The 20,863-nt window shown below is 47.1% G+C and overlaps 1 protein-coding gene across 1 annotated transcript in view; it reads right to left on the reverse strand.

The window, feature by feature from the left end:
- The window catches only part of DHRS7 (dehydrogenase/reductase 7), a 31,738-nt gene extending 30,348 nt beyond the window's left edge, over window positions 1-1,390 (reverse strand). Inside the window, exon 1 of the mRNA XM_056851196.1 lies at window positions 1,159-1,390. Within this exon, the coding sequence (XP_056707174.1) occupies window positions 1,159-1,390 (232 nt within the window). The remainder of the gene's footprint in view (window positions 1-1,158) is intronic.
- Window positions 1,391-20,863: the final 19,473 nt, after the last annotated feature.

Raw genomic sequence — 20,863 nt, forward strand, 5'->3', positions numbered from 1 at the left:
AAAAGAAAAGCCCTGCTGGATCAGACCGTCCATCAAGTCCAGCAGTCTGATCACACCGTGGCCAACCAGGCACCTCTAGGAAGCCCACAAGCAAGACGACTGCAGCAGCATTGTCCTGCCTGTGTTCCACAGCACTTAATACAACAGGCCTGCTCCTCTGATCCTGGAGAGAATAGGTATGCATCGTGACTAGTATCCATTTTTACTAGTAGCCGTAGATAGCCCTCTCCTCCATGAACATGCCCACTCCCCTCTTCAAGCCTTCCAAGTTGGCAGCCATCACCACAATAGCAGGAGATCTCCAGCTAGTATAGAGTTGCCAACCTCCAGGTGGCTGGTGGAGATCTCCAGCTATTACAACAGATCTCCAGCCGATAAGTTCCCCTGGAGAAAACGGCCGCTCTGGCAATTGGACTCTATGGCACTGAAGTCCCTTCCCAAATCCCCAAAACACATGAAGCTGCCTTATATTGAATCAGACCCTGGGTCCATCAAAGTCAGTATTGTCTACTCAGACCGGCAGAGGCTCTCCAGGGTCTCAGGCAGGGGTCTTTCACATCACCTCCTTGCCTAGTCCCCTTAACTGGAGATGCCAGGGACTGAACCTGGGACCTTCTGCATGCCAAGCAGAGGCTCCACCGCTGAGCCACAGCCCCTCCCCAAACACATGAAGCTCCCTTATACTGAATCAGACCCTGGGTCCATCAAAGTCAGCATTGTCTAGTCAGACCGGCTCTCCAGGGTCTCAGGCGGAGGTCTTTCACATCACCTACTTGCCTAGTCCCTTTAACTGGAGATGCCGGGGATTGAACCTGGGTTACCTTCTGCATGCCAAGCAGAGGCTCTACCACTGAGCCACGGCCCCTCTCCATGGCTCTCCAGGGTCTCAGGCAGAGGTCTTTCACATCACCTACTCGCCTGGTCCCTTTAACTGGAGATGCCGGGGATTGAACCTGGGTTACCTTCTGCATGCCAAGCAGAGGCTCTACCACTGAGCCACGGCCCCTCCCCTAAAGCCTCCCGCCGGTGGCGAAGAGGGACCTGGCAACCCTAAGCCAGCACCTGGAGGTTGGCAACCCTGCCCACAAACGCTGCACGCGCGCAGATCGAAGTTTGGCCCAGGGGGCAAAAGAGTCGGCTGCTTCCCCCTCTCCCCACCCCCGACGCGCAGGCAGGCGGCGCGCTTGGCAGCTGCAGGGGCTCGCCCCGGGGCCGCCCCCCGCCACGTGGCACGGGGGCGCGCGCGGCGCTCACCGGGCTTCTTGCCGCGCCACTCCGTCCAGCGCAGGGTGAGGTCGCCGTCGGCGCGCAGCAGGGCGAGGGCCAGCAGGAGCAGCGCCGCGGCCGCCAGGGCCGGCGGGAGCAGCAGGGCCAGCAGAGCCTCGGCCATGGTCGCCCCGGCAGCAGCAGCAGCAGCAGCCCCAAGCCCCGCGGCGCGCTTTATGAGCGCTCCGGCCAAGCCCAGTGGACGGCGGCCAGCCCTCCGTCTGCGGGGAGGGACCCTGGACCCGCCCTGGGCGGGGAGGAGTCTGGCCTGCCGGCCGTGGCTCCTCTCCCAGGCCCGGGCCAGGCGTTGGCTTCCTCTTGTCACCCTCCAGACGCGGGAGTGTTTTCACACGTGCCGACTAATGCATGAGTTCGGAGGAAAAAGCCCCACTGTGTACAATAAGTAGAATCATGGAGTTGGAAGGGACCCCCCGAGGCCATCTAGCCCAACCCCCTCCACAATGCAGGACATTCACAGCTACTTCCCCCCCCACACCCCCAGGGACCCCTACTCCACGCCCAGAAGATGGCCAAGATGCCCTCCCTCCCGTGAACTGCCCAAGGTCATCGAATCAGCATTGCTGACAGATGGCCGTCTAGCCTCTGCTTCAAAACCTCCAGGGAAGGAGAGCCCGCCACCTCCCGAGGAAGCCTGTTCCACTGAGGAACCGCTCTGTTAGAAAATTCTTCCTAATGTCAAGACCGAAACTCTTTTGATTTAGTGGTTGGAGAAAGCCGACACAGCACCCACACACAAAATGTTTCAGCACGTATAATTTCAAAATGTAGTCATTTATCCATCAATATGACTAACAACTGTAATTCTAATGATTGAATTACAACCTAGATGCATGCAGTCATCTGCATAAATATTGCAAGGATCACAGTGTAAGGTAAGTGTGTGTGAAGTGCCGTCAAGTCGCAGTCGACTTATGGCGACCCCTTTTTGGGGTTTTCATGGCAAGAGACTAACAGGTGGTTTGCCAGTGCCTTCCTCTGCACAGCAACCCCGGTATTCCTTGGTGGTCTCCCATCCAGATACTAACCAGGGCTGCTGGATCAGACCAAGGTCCATCAAGTCCAGCAGTCTGTTCACACAATGGCCAGCCAGGTGCCTCTAGGAAGCCACAAACAAGACGACTGCAGCAGCATTGTCCTGCCTGCACCATTCCACTTTCAATGTACTTTAACGATGGTTTGCAAGTGGATGTTGCCATTTCGCACAGTAAAATCCAGCTGCAAAGGGCATTGAAAGTGCATTACTCAGCATGTGTGAAAGCTCCCTCGGTTTCCCTAAAGGTAAGGAAGTCTTGCTGGCGGCCAAGAACAAGAGAATTCATACCCCGGTATTCCCAATTACTATGGAGTGGGATGCCATAGTATTCCCTATTACTATGTATGGGTGTGAAGGCTGGACAATGAAGAAAGCTGATAGGAAGAAAGTAGATTCCTTTGAAATGTGGTATTGGAGGAGAGTGTTGCGGATACCGTGGACTGCCAAACAACAACAACAAATCAGTGGATTATAGATCAAATCTGAACTGACTCCAGAAGCTAAAATAACTAAACTGAGGCTGTCATACTTTGGTCACATCATGAGAAGGCAAGAGTCACTGGGAAAGACAATCATGCTAGGAAAAAGCAGCAGGAAAAGAGGAAGACCCAACAAGAGATGGATTGACTCTATAAAGGAAGCCACAGTCCACAATTTGCAAGACCTGAGCAAGGCTGTTGAAGATAGGACATTTTGGAGGACATTGATTCATAGGGTCACCATGAGTTGGAAGCGACTTGATGGCACTTAACCCAAAAGCACATGGAGTGGGATGGTGAAGAAAGCAGACAGGAAGAAAGTAGATGCCTTGGAAATGTGCTGTTTTCTTCACTGTGCAACTTTCACATCCATACATAGTCATGAAGAATATTATGGAATGAACTAACTTGATCTTAGTCACCAGTCACACATCCTTACACTTAAGAATCTTTTCTAGCTCCTTTATGGCTGCCCTTCCCTGCCTCAATCTCCTTCTGATTACTTGGTTGCAGACTCCCTTTGGGTTGAGGATTGAACCAAGGTATAGACAATCTTTCATAATTTCAATCTCTTCATCGTCAACCTTAAAGTTGTATAATTCCCCAGTAGTCATTATATTTGTCTTCTTGATGATCAGCTGTAACCCTGCATTGGCATTTTCTGCTTTAACCTTCAGCAGTAGTTGTTCCAAGTCTGCCAGTAATGTGTCATCTGCATATCTCAGATTGTTAACATTCCTTCCACCAATTTGCATGCCACCTTCATCTAAATCTAATCTATCTTTGGTTCTTGTAGGTTATCCGGGTTGTGTAACCGTGGTCTTGGTATTTTCTTTCCTGACGTTTCGCCAGCAGCTGTGGCAGGCTGTCCTTCAGTGTTACTCCTCTGAAGATGCCTGCCACAGCTGCTGGCGAAACGTCAGGAAAGAAAATACCAAGACCACGGTTACACAACCCGGATAACCTACAAGAACCAATGAACTCTGACCGTGAAAGCCTTCGACAATCTTCTAATCTATCTTTCTTTATGAGTGGTTTTGCATATAGGTTTGTTGGATATTAGGCCCATGGAATCGTGATTGTGGTTAGAAAGAGTCAGGTCAGAGCACACAATAAAACAGAGTCAAAGATTTTCTCTTAATCAAACAAAAATCCTTTACTTTCCTAAATAAGGTAGGGTACATGGGATGAAAACAAATAACAGTCTTTACTATCTAGTTCCCTATAAAACTTGCTAGAGATTCTAGCAGGAACTATGGCTTAAGTCTCTTTATTTGTGTCCCAGCTCAAGAGAGCTGAAACAAGCATCTTGCATCTGTGAAATTCAAACTGCTACTGCCACTGCCCTAAACTTTTACTACCTTAACAAAAGGAACGGCAATAAAGACAATTCTGACTCCGTGACTTTAGGCATGTTTGCAATGGCAAATTGCTAACCAATAGAATATTGACATCTTGTTATTTCATCATCATCTTGAGACTAACTAAACTGTTGATATAAACAAATTAGCCAACCCTAACTTTTCATGATCCCCATGGTCAAAAGCTTTGCTGTAATCTATGAAACACAAGCTGGTTTTCTTCTGAAATACTCTTGTATGTTCCAGTAACCAATGTAAATTTGCAATATGATCTCTAGCGCCTCTTTCTTTTCTGAATCCAGCTTGAACATATGGCATTTCTCATTACATATATGGTAACAGTCTTTGTTAAAGATTTTGAACATCATTTTACTCACATGAGGAATTAATGCAATGGTCTAATAGTTGCTGCAGTCTTTGACGTCTCCTTTTTTCGAAATTGGAATGTACATTGAATGTTTCCAGTCTGTGAGCCATTGTTTTGTTTTCCATATTTGTTGGCATATCCTTGGTATGATGTTGATGGACTCCGTATCTGTGGTTTAGAATAGCTCTATTGCTAGCCCATCTATTCCTGGTGATTTGTTTCTCCCATTACTTTGAGGGCAGCTTTCGCTTCACTTTCCAAAACTGGGAGGTTCTTCTTAAAAAGATTCTTCTTGGAAGAAATCTGTCATCCTTGCATCTGGCGATATCACAAAAACATGGAATACAAGCAGACATTGTATCATATTAGTAGTTTATCTCACCTGGTACTGGGAAACTTATTAACAGTAAACAATGGTATAACGATGATAGTGTTAATCTTCTTGATGAATATTCATTCAAAACTTTTGCTTTGCATTGAAGATCTTCTTGAGGAGAACTGTGGTCAACAGCAGATCTTAATCTGTTGTGCATATAAATCAGGCCGGATGAATTACATTCCTATGCATCTGATGGAAGTCAGCTGTTACTCAACATGGCAGGAATCAACTATCTCTAGGGTGCCACTGGATTCTTGTTTTATTTGACTAATGCCTGGAGACTGAGCTGCTATTACAGGCAAAGGAGCAGAGGCCAATAAAAATGGCCAGCCCATAGATTCCCTGCCCTTCAAGACTCACTCAAACTCATCCTCCTAGTTTCTTCTCCGCCTCAACTCTCCTTCTGTGCTCTTCTTCTGTTCTTTCCTGCCACACAGTTCACCACCCTTTCGTCACCACCTTCAAGTCCTATACTTTCCCCACAGTGCATGCCTGCCACTAATAACAGCCGTCCTCAAAGGATCATTATGGTCGTTTATGCATTGGAGTTTTACCTGAGGTCGTTGCTCGCTGGACCCACACTTACCTGTTGGGAGTCTCTGCACCAGAAGTCTCCAAGCTCAAATCAAGTCCCGCCCCTTGAAATGCTGCTTTGTAATTGGCTTACTTGTAGTGCTTGTGTGTGTGTGCCTTAAAGTTGGAAGGAACACCCTGAGGTCATCTAGTCCAACCCCCCTGCACAATGCAGGAAATTCACAACTACTTCCCCCCACACCCCCAGTGACCCCTACTCCATGCCCAGAAGATGGCCAAGATGCCCTCCCTCCCATGAACTGCCCAAGGTCATCGAATCAGCATTGCTGACAGATGGCCATCTAGCCTCTGCTTCAAAACCTCCAGGGAAGGAGAGCTCGCCACCTCCCGAGGAAGCCTGTTCCACTGAGGAACTGCTCTAACTGTTAGAAAATTCTTCCTAATGTCAAGACCGAAACTCTTTGGATTTAGTGGTTGGAGAAAGCCGACACAGCACCCACACACAAAATGTTTCATCACGTATAATTTCAAAATGTAGTCATTTATCCATCAATATGACTAACAACTGTAATTCTAATGATTGAATTACAACCTAGTTGCATGTAGTCATCTGCATAAATATTGCAAAGATCACAGTGTAAGGTAAGTGTGTGTGAAGTGCCATCAAGTCGCAGTCAACTTATGGCTACCCTTTTTTGGGGTTTTCATGGCAAGAGACTAACAGAGGTGGTTTGCCAGTGCCTTCCTCTGCACAGCAACCCCGGTATTCCTTGGTGGTCTCCCATCCAAATACTAACCAGGGCTGACCCTGCTTAGCTTCTGAGATCTGACGAGATCAGGCTAGCCTGGGCCATCCAGGTCAGGGCCTTGTAGTACTTACTGTGAGAGAAAATCCCCCCCAAACCCGATTGCTGCATAAAAAAGCATTTTAAGAACAACAACATTAAAAAGGGAGCAATCTGAAAGGGGGGGGGGAGAAATCCAAGGCTCATTTTAAAAAGTCTTTCTTCTGCTCAGAAAGAGGTCCCAGGAAGCAGGAAGCATTTGAATCCCCACCTCTTTACACGCTGCTTTGTAATTGGCTGTGAGAGAAACCAAGCTTCTGTGTCCTGCGCTTTGCCTTATGCACGGGGATTTCACCCGGGCTGAGATCAGGTGAGAGGGAAGAATCCAGTTAACAGAGGAGTGGGAAGATCCGGGATTTGTGAGGGCTGGCAGCGAGGTCATCTCTAATGGAGGGAAAACTCATGCATAACTCCAAAGAACAACTGAGACAGACCAGGGGCGAACGTGAGTGAAAGTACCCATGGATAAACGAGCTATGACTTCCAGCACAACCAGCGCTCGCCTGAGCCCACTGGAGCTAATACTAGTAAGAGGTGGGCCATCAGAAGCAGCCATGCAACCAGTCGGACCATCATTGGATCATCGAGTTTAGTAATGCCCACTCCAATTGTCTACGGAAGGGGTCCCCAATGTGGTGCCTGTGGACACCATGGCACCTGCCAACCTGTTTCCTGGCTCCCACCAAGTGTTTTTAGAAAGTGGGTGGAGTCAGGGGGGCGTTTGGCCAGCAGGGCGTCTAATTGGCCATTGGAAATCTGATTGGAATTGCAGATTTTTCAAAACATTGCTTTGGCAACAGCTGCCATCACAGAAGAAGAAGAAGAGTTGGTTTTCATACGCCGACTTTCTCTACCACTTGAGGAAGAATCAAACCGGCTTACATTCACCTGCCCTCCCCACAGCAGACACCTTGTGAGGTAGGTGAGGCTGAGAGAGCTGTGACTAGCCCAAGGTCACCCAGCTGGCTTCATGTATAGGAGTGGGGAAACCAACCCAGTTCACCAGATGAGCCTCCGTTGCTCATGCGGAAGGGGGGGGAATCAAACCTGGTTCTCCAGATCAGAATCCACCGCTCCAAACCACCGCCCTTAACCATTACACCACGCTGGATCTCTACAGCACAAGGATCTTCACTGCATGACTGAAGGTCAGCTGAGTATATGGGAGGAAATATTTTTAAATAATAAGTTCATTTAAAAAGGCATCCAGTCAAGCAGAGTTTCAGCCAGAAATGTTGAAGAGCTACCATCAGAGTTATGGATAACCTCACTCCCTGACATTTCGTGTTTGTCTCCACCTCCCAGCCCCACCTACCTCACAGGGTGTCTGTTGTGGAGAGGGGAAGGGAAGGTGATTGTAGGCCAGTTTGATTCTTCCTTAAGTGGTAAAGAAAGTTGGCAAAAAAAAGGAAACCTCGATGGATGTCTGAGGAAACTCTTAAAATTGCCAGAGATAGACGAGAAGCAAAAGAAGGTGACAGAAATAGAATCAAAAGTCTAAGTGCAACGTTCCAGCGACTCGCACGTAGATTCTTTCCAAGAAGAATCTTTTGAAGAAGAACCTACAGTTTTAGAAAATGAAGTGAAAGCTGCATTGAGAGCAATCGGGAGAAACAAATCACCAGGAGCAGATGGGATATCAATAGAGCTATTCCACGCCACACAAATGGAGTCCATCAAAATCTTGACAAGAATATGCCAACAGATATTGAAAACAAAACAATGGCCCACAGACTGGAAACGATCCATTTACATTCCAATTCCCAAGAAAGGAGACATCAAAGATTACAGCAACTATCAGACCATCACATAATTTCTCATGCAAGTAAAGTGATGCTCAAAATCTTACAGCAAAGGCTGTTACCATATATGGAACGAGAAATGTCTGATGTTCAAGCTGGTTTTAGAAAAGGAAGAGGCACTAGAGATCATATTGCAAATATACGCTGGTTACTGGAGCATACGAGTGAATTTCAGAAGAAAATCAGCTTGTGTTTCATAGATTACAGCAAAGCTTTTGACTGTGTGGATCATGAAAACTATGGCTGGTTTTAAAGGAAATGAGTGTGCCACTACATCTGATCGTTTTGATGCGCAACCTGTACTCTGGACAAGAGGCCACAGTTAGAACAGAATATGGAAAAACAGAATGGTTTCCAATTGGGAAAGGTGTCAGACAAGGATGTATTTTATCTCCCTATCTCTTCAATCTATATGCAGAACATATATCGTATTGTGGTCACGTCATGAGACGACAAGAGTCACTGGAAAAGACAGTCATGCTAGGAAAAGTTGAGGGCAGCAGGAAAAGAGGAAGACCCAACAAGAGATGGATTGACTCAATAAAGGAAGCCACAGCCTTCAATTTGCAGGATCTGAGCAAGGCTGCCAAAGAGAGGAGATTTTGGAGGACTTTCATTCATAGGGTCGCCATGAGTCGGAAGCGACTTGACGGCACTTAACACACACACAAAGAAAGTTGGTATATAAAAACCAACTCTTCTTCTTCCTCCTCTTCCTCATCCTCCTTATATGTGGGTGGCCCTGTTGGTCCGCAATAGACAAGCAAGATTTGAGTCCAGTAGCACCTTAAAGACCCACAAAATTTACCAGGGTATACCCTTTCGAGAATCAAAGCTCCCTTCGTCAGATACCAGGGAACTTATCTCTCTGTGATTCCTTCCCTTTTTCCATTCACTGACTCAGCAGCACTCACCATTCGGAGCCTTCCAGAACATTGCGGGCCAAACAAGATGTGGCAGTGTCCTCGTGGACACTGCGTGGAGGCCGTCACGTCAAGTTCGGGCCTGGTTCTTAAGGTTTTCTTTTGGTTAATTTACAAACGGCAATTGTCGTATACAGAGCAGCTTTTATAAGGGCACTAGATTGTAGCACATTGCGGTGTATTATATACATCACCTTGCTTTTACTGCATTGTTTTTGACTAGAGTTGCCAGCTCCGGGTTGGGAAATACCTGGAGCTTTGTTGGGCGGAGCCTGAGGAAGGCGGGGTTTGGGGAGGGGAGGGACTCAAGGCCATAGAGTCCAATTGCCAAAACGGCCATTTTCTCCACGTGAACTGATCTCGATCGGCTGGAGATCAGTTGTAATAGAGGGAGATCTCCAGCTACTACCTGGAGGTTGTCAACCCTATTTTGGACCTTTGTGATCCACTTTCTGCATCCAGTATGGCCATCAGATGATTCAGAAACCTGAGACAGGCTCATTTGCAACTGTCTTTCCACATTCACAAGAGGAGAATGCTAAAGCTGGAGGGTGAGAGATTCAAAACAGATAAAAGGAAGTTTTTTTTTCACACAACACATAGTTAAATTGTGGAACTCCCTGCCCCAGGATGTAGTGATGGCTGCCAGCTTGGAGGGCTTTAAGAGGGGACTGGACATATTCATGGAGGAGAGGGGTATTCGTGGCTATTAGTTAGAATGGATACTAGTCATGGTGCATAGCTATTCTCCAGGATCAAAGGAGCATGTCTGTTATATCAGGTGCTGTGGAACACAGGCAGGACAATGCTGCTGCAGTCGTCTTGTTTGGGGGCTTCCTAGAGGCACCTGGTTGGCCACTGTGTGCGCAGACTGCTGGACTTGATGGGCCTTGGTCTGATCCAGCAGGGCCTTTCTTATGTTCTTATGAGAAGGGACTGAACGGCGCTTTATGTGTCATATGAATTCAGCACCCTGAGATGGCATTTGCACAGGGTCACCAGCTTCTAGGTCAGGGGTGTCGAACTCATTTGTTACAAGGGCCAGATATGACATAAATGTCACTTGGGCCAGGCCATGCCTCGCCAGCCCACATCAGGAGTGGGGAGGGGCTGCCTCAGCAGTGGGCTCACCAACCCAGAGAGGAGGAGGAGGAGGAGAATTGGTTTTTATGTGTCGACTTTCTCTACCCCTTAAGGAAGAATCAAACTGGCTTACAATCACCTTCCTTTCCCCTTCCCACAACCGAAAACCTGTGAGGTAGGTGGGGCTGAGAGAGCTCTAAGAGCTGTGACTGGCCCAAGGTCACCCAGCAGGCTTCATGTGGAGGAGTGGGGAATATGATAACCATCTTCAAGTACTTGAAGGGCTGTCATAGAGAGGTGTGTGTGACTGCCTGCCTGGGGCAGCTTCTCTTCCTGTCTTAAACAAAGGAGAGCAATTAACACATTGAGCCTACGTGACTTGGAATACTAGTCAACGATGAAAAAAAATATATTTTACTGTTTTGCCATAGGTCAGGGGAGTATATATTTACAAGCCCCTTGCAAGAACACAAACAGGGCAATCCTCAGCAGCGTTTTGTGTGTGTGTGTTAAGTGCCATCAAGTCGCTTCCAACTCATGGCGACCCTATGAATGAATGTCCTCCAAAATCTCCTATCTTTGACAGCCTTGCTCAGATCCTGCAGATTGAAGGCCGCGGCTTCCTTTATTGAGTCAATCCATCTCTTGTTGGGTCTTCTTCTTTTCCTGCTGCCCTCAACTTTTTCTAGCATGACTGTCTTTTCCAGTGACTCTTGTCATCTCATGATGTAACCAAAATACGATAGCCTCAGTTTAGTCATTTTAGCTTCTAGGGTCAGTTCAGGCTTGATTTGATTTATAACCCACTGATTTGTTTTTTTGGCAGTCCACGGAATCCGTCAGACTCTCCTCCAACACCACATTTCAAAGGAATCTATTTTCTTCCTATCAGCTTTCTTCACTGTCCAGCTTTCACACCCATACATAGTAATAGGGAATACGATGGCATGAATTAATCTAGTCTTGGTGGCCAGTGACACCTCCTTACACTTCAAAATATTTTCTAGCTCCTTCATGGCTGCCCTTCCCAGTCTCAATCTCCTTCTGATTTCTTGGCTGCAATCTCCCTTTTGGTTGATGGTGGAGCCAAGGAATAGAAAGTCTTGAACAATTTCAATTTCCTCATTGTCAACCTTAAAGTTGTGTAATTCTCCTGTAGTCATGACTTTTGTTTTCTTGATGTTCTGTAGTCCTGCTTTGGCACTTTCTCTTTTAACTTACAGCAGTAGTCGTTTCAAATCTTCACTATTTTCTGCCAATAATGTAGTGTCATCAGCATATCTCAAATTATTAATGTTTCTCCCTCCAATTTTCACTCCACCTTCATCTAAATCTAATCCAGCTTTCCTAATTATATGTTCTGCATATAGATTGAAGTCCATTGGCTTCACCGTGGACTTAGAAGGGTGCAACTCTTCTTGGGATTGTGCTGTGAGGAATTCGTCTTGATGTCGGTTAAGCGGAGGAACTTCTGCAAATTGAAAGGGAAGGTGATTTTTGCCAGTTTTCCCTTCCTGCTGCAGACCTCCGATTCCTCCCCATCTTAGAATTATAGAGCTGGAAGGGATCACTAGGGTCACGAGAAAGAAGGAGTGCGCGAACACACAGACTGTGTTTGGGACGCACAAATCGGGCTTGACGGTCATATACCGGCTGCATACTGTAGAATATCAAACATAATTTAATGACAATGTTAGGCATTAACATCATGCCAATTATTGAGACTTGCTAACATCATAAACTAACTCACAACACACAAACATACAAAACATTGAGTGCATGACAGTCTGAAACATAGGAATTGCAATTCTGCAACAATGCAACCAAAGGACTAGGGCATAAGCCTCATAGTTAGGTTGCATGAACACCCAATTAAGGACCGAGAGGACCTCGTAGATGCTGGCACTGTAGAAACTAATGACGTTGCAGTGACAAGCTGCAATCGAATGTTGACTGGAATGTCAAATGTCTATAAAACCTCTTGCATTGCCCCTTCCTCTGTGTGACAGGACTGCAGAGCTCATTGTCTGTGTCTTGGATCACCTGGTTATGACTTCTTGGCCAATAAAGCAAGCAGTGAAGCTCACACCAGCCTCCTTGTCCTCATTTCACTCCATTGGACTCTATGTTAATGGGGGGGACATCAATACAACAGGCCTGCTCCTCTGATCCAGGAGAGAATAGGTATGCATCATGACTAGTATCCATTTTGACTAGTAGCCATGAATATTCCTCTCCTCCGTGAACATGTCCACTCCCCTCTTCAAGCCTTCCAAGTTGGCAGCCATCACCACATCCTGGGGCAGGGAGTTCCACAATTTAACTATGCATTGTGTGAAGAAAAACTTCCTTTTATCTGTTTTGAATATCTCACCCTCCAGCTTCAGCAGATGACCCCACGTTCTAGTATTATGAGGGAGAAAAGCTTCTCCCAGTCCACTCTCTCCAGACCATGCATAATTTTAATAGACCCCTATCATGTACCCCCTTAACCACCTTCTTTACAGGCTAAGCAGCCCTTAGCATTTTAACCGCTCCTTATGGGGCAGTTGCTGTAGCCCCCTGATCATTTTGGTTGCTCTTTTCTGCACCTTCTCTGCAATATCTTTTTTTAGGTGTGGTGATCAGAACTGTGCACAGTATGCCAAACGTGGCCTCACCGTAGAATTCTGTAATCCTTGTTTGAAATAAAATTCTTTTCGCAGGTAAACTCTTGGCAAAAAGTAAATGTCGTGATGTGACGTCACCCCATGGGGCCTTTACCTTTATAGAGACATAAGCAACTTGGAAGGTTGACATGTGCGCCCTCTACTGGTTCTTCCGCCACAGAACACAAACCATTCTAAATGCCAGAAAAGGAAAGGGAATTCTCTCTGAAAGCTGTTATTTTTACTCTGGAGTAGAGCTGCATTTGCCTGTGGCAAATGTCGTAACATCGGAAGAAGAAGAGTTGGTTTTTATATGCCGACTTTCTCTGCCACTTAAGGAAGAATCAAACCAGCTTACAATCACCTTCCCTTCCCCTCTCCAAAACAGACACCCTGTGAGGTAGGTGGGGCTGAGAGTGTGTGACTAGCATAAGGTCACCCAGCTGCCTTAGTGTGTAGGAGTGGGGAAACAAATCCAGTTCAGCAGATTAGAGTCCTCTGCTCATGTGGAGGAGTGGGGAATCAAGCCCGGTTCTCCAGATCAGAGTCCACTGCTCCAAGCCACCACTCTTAACCACTACACCACGCTGGAGCACCTTATAGCCGTACGTATTTGGAAATCTGGTACCAAGAAGGTAGCCCACAAATGGATTGCAATCTATGGAAAGAAGTGAACTTTGCAGGCTTTCAAAAGCACAGTTTGAGTATTTCATGACCATGAACAGAACTGCAAAATGCTGGCATCAAATATCGATTGACTGACTTATTTTATAACCCACCTACCTCCCAACAGGGACCCAGAGCGGCTTACATCATCCTCTTCCCTTGCATTTTATCATCACAACAACCCTGTGAGGTAGTTTAGGCTGCGAGCGCCCAAGGTCACCCAAGCAGGCTTCCATGGTGCGAGTGGGGATTCGAACCTGGGCCTCCCAGATCCTAGTCCGACACTAACCACTACACCACAGAGATACCACACAGATACCACTTTGCGTTGCCATGAGCATGACATAGCATTCCAAGATGCAATTAAGCATATGAGTTATTGAGACTGGATATGAGTTATAAGTGGCCCACTGAAGAAATGGAATTGAAACGGTCTAATATCTAGAAAGATCATCTGTGCATGTGTGCCTACACTTGGAAAGTCAATACAAAATAAAAACTCGAGCTGCCAAAATCGTAATTGATAAAAGAATATGCAGCCACTATGGCATATAGTTTAGCATTTAAATGAGTTGCAACAAAACATAGCTTCAATATTAAACTGAACTCCCACCGAGTTATGTTTTCATCAATCTCTAGAAGTGCATAACATAATACACATAGAACTTTTCAGTTACCAAAACTTAAATTAATACATGTGGCAACAGTCCAAAAAAGGGGGTGGGGAGAAGATGCAAAAGTCCAAAGAAGAGGGTGGTACAGGTATCTGGTAGTTTCTCCCTGTTTTTGTTGTTTTCTTCTTCAGTAACCTGTTACAAGCATCCTAATGATGTACTGTCGCTTTAAGATTTGTTCCAAGCCTCCGCCGCCACATTATCATTTTACTGCTCCATGCCATGTAGCAATCTCCCAATGATTCTTGTCAACCAGAATCAAATCATTGCTGCACTGGCGTACTAGCTGGAGATTTCCTGCTATTACAACTGATCTCCTGCCCATAAGAGATCAGTTCACCTGGAGAAAATGGCTGTTTTGGCAATTGGACTTGATGGCATTGAAGTCCCTCCCCTCCCCAAACCACGCCCTCCTCAGGCTCCGCCCACCAAAGCCTCCTGCCGGTGGCGAAGAGGGACCTGACAACCCTACACAGGCAGGATGGTGTTGCTGCAGCCGTCTTGTTTGTGGGCTTCCTAGAGGCACCCGGTTGGCCACTGTGTGAAGAGACTGCTGGACTTGATGGGCCTGGGTCTGATCCAGCAGGGCCGTTCTTATGTTCTTAACAGCGGGGGTTCTGCAAACTTGGAGCGAGCATGCTGCTAGGGTTGCCAACCTCCAGGTGCAGCCTAGAGGCCACCCAGAATTACATTTATCTCCAGATGAAAGAGATCAATTCCCAGGGAGAAAACAGCTGCTTTTGAGGGTGGACTCTAGGGCATTATACCCTTCTGAGGCCCCTCCCCTCCCCAAACCCCACTGTCCCCAGACTCCACTCCCAAAATCTCCAGGAATTTCCCAGCATGGAGTCGGCAACTTTAGATGCTGCCCAGGTTTGCAAACAAACAAACAAAAAAGACTTTGTGTGGTATACACAAGATGTGCAGCCTCAAGGCCCGACCACGACTGAGGCAAAGCCCGGGATAGAAACATTTTAATAAAATAAATAAAGACCAAGCTCTGGGACAATGGTCTTCAGCCCATGGATTGTGGCTAGGATTTCCAGCTCTGGATTGGGAAATACCTGGAGATTTCTGGGGTGGAGCCTGGGGAGGGCGGGGTTTGGGGAGGGGAGGGACCTCAGGGGGGTATAATACCATAGAGCCCTGCCCTCCAAAGTAGCCGTTTTCTCCAGGGGAACTGATCTCTATTGTGTGGAGATCAGTTGTAGTAGCTGGAGATCTCCAGGCCCCACCTGGAGGTTAGCAATCTTTATTGTGATCCAGTGGTATGTAAAGGGTTTTTTTTAATGCTGGGTCCTGAGATGTTATGGAGCTATCATGTTTTCCCGGATGCTTTTTTGAAAGACGTGCAGCTAGTGCGCATGTGTACAGAGCAAGGGCTCCACCCTCTGGCCTCTCTTGGAACACACACTGAGAGGAGTGGCAAGGTATTTGGTTGCTAGCTCCATGTTTGGAAGTTCCTGGAGATTTGGAGGTGTGGCCTAAGGAGGGCAGGGTTTGGGGAGGGACCTTGGGGGGGTATAATGTCATGGAGCCCACCCTCCGAAGTAGGCGTTTTCTCCCAGGGAACTGATCACGGTTGTTTGGAGATCCATTGTAATCCTGGGAGATCTCCAGGTCCCACCTGGAGGTTGGCAACCCTAGCAAAGTAAGCTCAGTGACTCCATACATCCCTGCACACTTTAAGATTGGGAAAGAAGGCCCTGTGGCACAGACTTTCCTTTCCAGAGGTACACAGTTGGCAATAGGGAGAGCGAGGGGCTTTCTTTGTTGTGGCATCCCAGTGGTGGAATTCCCACCCCAGGAAGGCCCAAGCGGATGGCTCTGCCCCAATTTTAGAAGACAATCATAACACAGGCATTTGGCTACTTAGCTTAATGGGCTACAGGAGCGTTTTCCCAAAAAACCATTTAAAGCAGGGGTGTCAACAGGGTTGCCAATCTCCAGGTACTGCAAAACAATTCACAGTGCGATGCTAATAGGCAATGCAAAAAATGATCAACACTAGGCTCAGTTCTATACATATGTTCAAAGGAAGAAAGTCAGTACAAAAAGTAGTGCACGCAATATCTACAAGTGAGCGATAGTCAAACAAGAGAACATAGTACAAGTATCGAAGAACAAGTCAAAGAACATAATATATAACAAATCTATGGGGGTTACCGCACTTGTATTCCCAGCAATGTATTAAGAGTTTGGAAATGTTATAAAAAATACTGTTCGCACTTTCTAAGTATTCCCACCAATGTATTAAGAGTTTGAAAACGTTATAAAAAATACTGTTCGCACTTTGTTTGGCCCCTTTAGCTGTGAAGACGTCTTCCAACCATTTATAAGCCGTGGTATCCAAAAACCCTTTTAAAGCGATGTTTTTTACAACATTTTCAAAGTCTTGATACATTGCTGGGAATACAAAGTGCGGTAACCCCCATAGTCTAATGTTTCCCTCTAAATCTTTAAGACTTCCAGTAATAATATCAGTCTTTGTAAGAGCTGGTCCAAAAAGTGGAAAAGATTCCTGTGGATTTTTCATAAAGTCCGTGTGAGGAATCAGACTCTTTAATCCGCTGGCCGTGTGCTGCGGGAGATTCAAACGAGGACCAAGCTGGCACTTAATGTTAAATGGAAACGTCTTCCAGGTAATAGACGCTTTCATCAATAATGGCTTCTTCAGCCTTGTTACTTTCTTAATGCTACATAGTAGTCTGCGAGTTGATTCTTGCCTGTATAATGGTCGCTTGCGCTTTCTGAGGTACTAGCTGGAGATCTCCTGCTATTACAACTGATCTCCATCCAATAGAGATCGGTTCCCCTGGAGAAAAGGGCCGCTTTGGCAATAGGATTCGGTGGCATTGAAGTCCGTCCCCTTCTCAAACCCTCAGGCTCCGCCCCAAAAACCTACCACCAGTGGCGAAGAGGGACCTGGTAACCCTAGATGTCAAACATAATGCCCGTGGGCCGGTTCCAGCCCCTCGAGAGCTCTTATCCGGCCCGTGAGCCAGCCGAGGCAGCCACCCCCTCCCAACTCTCGATCTGGGCTGGCCTGACCGAGTCACATTTATGTCATATCCAGCCCTCATAACAATTGAGTTCGACATCCCTGATTTAAAGTGTGTCACATTTTGTGTTATAGATTCATAAGAAAGGCCCTGTTGGATCAGACCTAGGCCCATCAATTCCAGCAGTCTGTTCACAGAGTGGCTGACTAGGTGCCTCTAGGAAGCCCACCAGCAAGACAACTGCAGCAACACCATCCTGCCTGTGTTCTAATAAGCATGCTCCTATGATACTGGAGAGAATAGGTGTGTGTCATGACCAGTATTCATTTGGAGTAGTAGCCACAAATAGCCCTCTCTTCCATGAAAGGGGGCAACAGGGCTGGTAAGGGAAACAGTTCTGACCCTTCCGTGCCATAAGAACATAAGAAAGGCCCTGCTGGATCAGACCAAGGCCCATCAAGTCCAGCAGTCTGTTCACACAGTGGCCAAGCTGGTGTTGGATTATGAAGGGCTTCGTTGTGCCCAAATCCTTGTTAAATTAGCAGAGTGCACAAAGGCTGTTGTGCACAGAGACGCTCATCCAAACCTCTGTGTGCGCCAGGAACAAAATTTCTAGGAGCCTTTTGTCTATTTAACTAATATAGTTCATTTATTGTAGGAATCCATTTCTGGGCAGGATAAAGTATAGTTGCCTTTCTATTCTATTTAACTAGGATGGAGGGAGATCCAGGACATGCGTCCTTCCCTCATGGTGGCAAGATGCAGAAGAGGGACAGTGTGTGTGAGGTGAGGAAGAAGCAGGAAGGAAGGAAGTTTCCCTAAGAGTAGCAATCTACACATCAAAGGGATAGTTGAGAGCAGTAGAGAAAGGATGACCCAGTGTCTTGTCCTCTCTGTCTCACTGACTCACTAGTCTTGTCCCCCTCTGGAGTCTGAGGTTAAGAGGCAGCACGAAGTCCTTCCCTTCCAACAACTGGTGCCTCTAGGAAGCCCACAAGCAAGACGACCACAGCAGCATTATCCTGCCAGTGTTCCAAAGCACCTAATAGGCATGCTCCTCTGATTTGTTGTAATTGTGCTATTTTCGTTTGATAGATTTTTAATTGCAAGTCCTCACAACACTGTCCATTGTCTTGTTTGATGGGACAAATTGTTCAAGCCCTTTAATAAGGATTTTTGCCCCCTCTCCACGCCCCCCACAAACCCCCCTAAAAAAGAATTTGGAGAACAGGTTTTGCAGAACAGGTTTTTATAGACACTACATCTGAAGTTGTTTGAGTAAAAACATAAAAAATGTACTCATCTGTTTAGATAAAAATACCATTCGTTCAGCATTTTATTATCGCCCGCTGGTTATCTTCATGCTGGCACATAGATCAAGGAACTTAGATTGATTGGGGAAAGTCACCTTCACATTGGCGGCTGTTTCCGTTCTTAGGTTACTGTGGGCCTGTTCCGACACATGCGGTGCAATCCTATACAGCGTTACTCCAATAATGCTGCCTAGGATTGCGCTATCGGCCTGAGGGTTGGTCACCCATCTTCCCTGTTACAGTACAGAGGAAGACTCTCCATGCGGGAGGCCCAGTTTGCATAATTCTGCCCCCTCCAGAACGGGAGAAAACAGATCACCGAGATTGGTCATCTGCACCATCTATGGCAGGGGTGGGGAAACTTTTTTCTGCCAAGGGCCATTTGGATATTTATAACATCATTTGCGGGCTATATAAAATTATCAACTGAAAAATTAGCCCACCAAGCCCCAAGCAGGTAGCTGCCCCAGATGACCCCCCTCACGCGGCCAGGTAGGCATCCAACCGGTGGCACACTCGCCCACCTGATGGCACAGGATGGTCTGTTGCACCAGCCGGGCGTAGCCGTCCAGCCGCATGCCGGAGTTGCTCCTGCTTTGCGTGGTAGGGGCCGGATTCTACAGCTGGCTCCTGCTTACTCCTCCTGCAGGGATGAAATGAAGACACACTGGCTAAGAAATCGCCCCCCACCCCGCACATTCTGGCCCTGCCTCCTTTACCCCTCCATTGTCACCACTTCCACTCCCAGGCCTCTTCTAGTACAGAGGGAATACGTTTCTCCATGGCCCGGGTGGGAAAGAGTTTCTTGGGCTGTCCTAGCAACTCCATAGCTAACTATTCTTCTGCAAGGGGGGGGGGAGGTTCCTTTTCTTGGCAAAACTAACTCACATCCGCCTTGAATAGAGGCTATTCCTGTCCGTGGGAGGGGGCGGATCGCCAGTCTTAGATCCTTCTGAGCTAGAGATCTGCCAGGACCCATGAAGGGCCAGACCAAATGATTTCGCAGGCCTTAAACGGCCCCCGGGCCTGACGTTGCCCACCCCTTTGCTATAAGCTTGGCAAGTTGTAAATAAGAAATGGTTGCCCACTCATCTACTGAAGCAGAATTTGTATCCTCTTCCAAAGCATGCAGAGAATTAGCCCAGCTTATAACGTTACGAGAGCATTTTGGTATTAAGGAACCATCACCAGTTCAACTGCTGGAGGATAACCAGAGCTATATAGCCCTCTCTTTCAGGAAAGAACAGTGTGCGGACAAAGCACATTAGAATCAGGAACCTGTGCGTAAGGGTCCCGCAGGGGCAAGGAGTTGTCAAGCCACACTACCGTCCCACTGAGAAAATGACAGAGGACATATTCACCAAACTGTTACAAGAGACAAATATCAAGGCCTGTGCGACAACCTGAACATTGTGAAGCTCACTGGCCTACAGAGTCTGGAGGGCGTATTGGAGTGAGTGACTCAGCATGCCTGGATATTGGGGGTGCTACACCACTCTAAGTGTGTATAAATATTAGCTGGATATTAGGGAAACGTTTTTTTTACAGTAAGGGTTGTTCGACAGTGGAATCAGCTACTTAGGGAGGTGGTGAGCTCCCCCTCACCGGCAGTCTTTAAGCAGAGGCTGGACAAGCACTTGTCAGGGATGCTCTAGGCCAGAGGTTCCCAAATGGTGCTCCAAGGAGCACTTGGTGCTCTGCGAAACATCTCCTAGTGCTCCATGAAGAGATTGGAAAGAAAAATACTACTGTCATTCGGTTTAGTATATAGGTGCTAGGTGAAAATTAGTGTTCCGTGATGAATTTCTCTCCTGAAAAGGGCTCCATCACTCAAAAAGTTTGGGAATCTCTGCTCTAGGCTGATCGTGCATTGAGCAGGGGGTTGGACTAGATGGCCTGTATGGCCCCTTCCATGATTCTAAGTGTTATCTCCTTGAATGGGATGTCCCTCTCTTTGTCTTAACCTGGGAGCTGTCCTCTGACCCCTCCTCTCTCTCTCTACGTTCTTCTCACTTTCTACATGGGTTTTCATGGAGTCACACGTATCTACAGGCCTCTCCTGTAGGAACAATGCCTCATACTTCTACAGACATGACGCCGGATCAGCCGGCCACTTGTGATAGGGAAAGTACTCATCGCCAATGTTGACTCCCCATATCCTCCCCCCCCGACTCCCGCCAGTTGTCTGCCACTAGCTGGCAACCCTATCCACCACCCTCCACTATCTTGTACCCTCAGACATAAAGCAGCCTTATACTGAATTAGACCCTTGGTCCATCAAGGTAAGTATTCACATCACCTATTACCCAGTCCTTTTAACTGTAGATTCTGTGGTTTGAGCCAGGGACCGTCTGTCGATGTACCACTAAGCCACATCAAATATGTACTTTGAGAAGTCCAGCGTAGTGTAATGGTTAGGAGCGGTGGACTGTAATCTGGTGAACCGGGTTGGTTTCCCCATTCCTAC

The sequence above is a fragment of the Euleptes europaea genome, chromosome 6, assembly GCF_029931775.1.
Source record: "Euleptes europaea isolate rEulEur1 chromosome 6, rEulEur1.hap1, whole genome shotgun sequence".
Classification (NCBI taxonomy): domain Eukaryota; kingdom Metazoa; phylum Chordata; class Lepidosauria; order Squamata; family Sphaerodactylidae; genus Euleptes; species Euleptes europaea.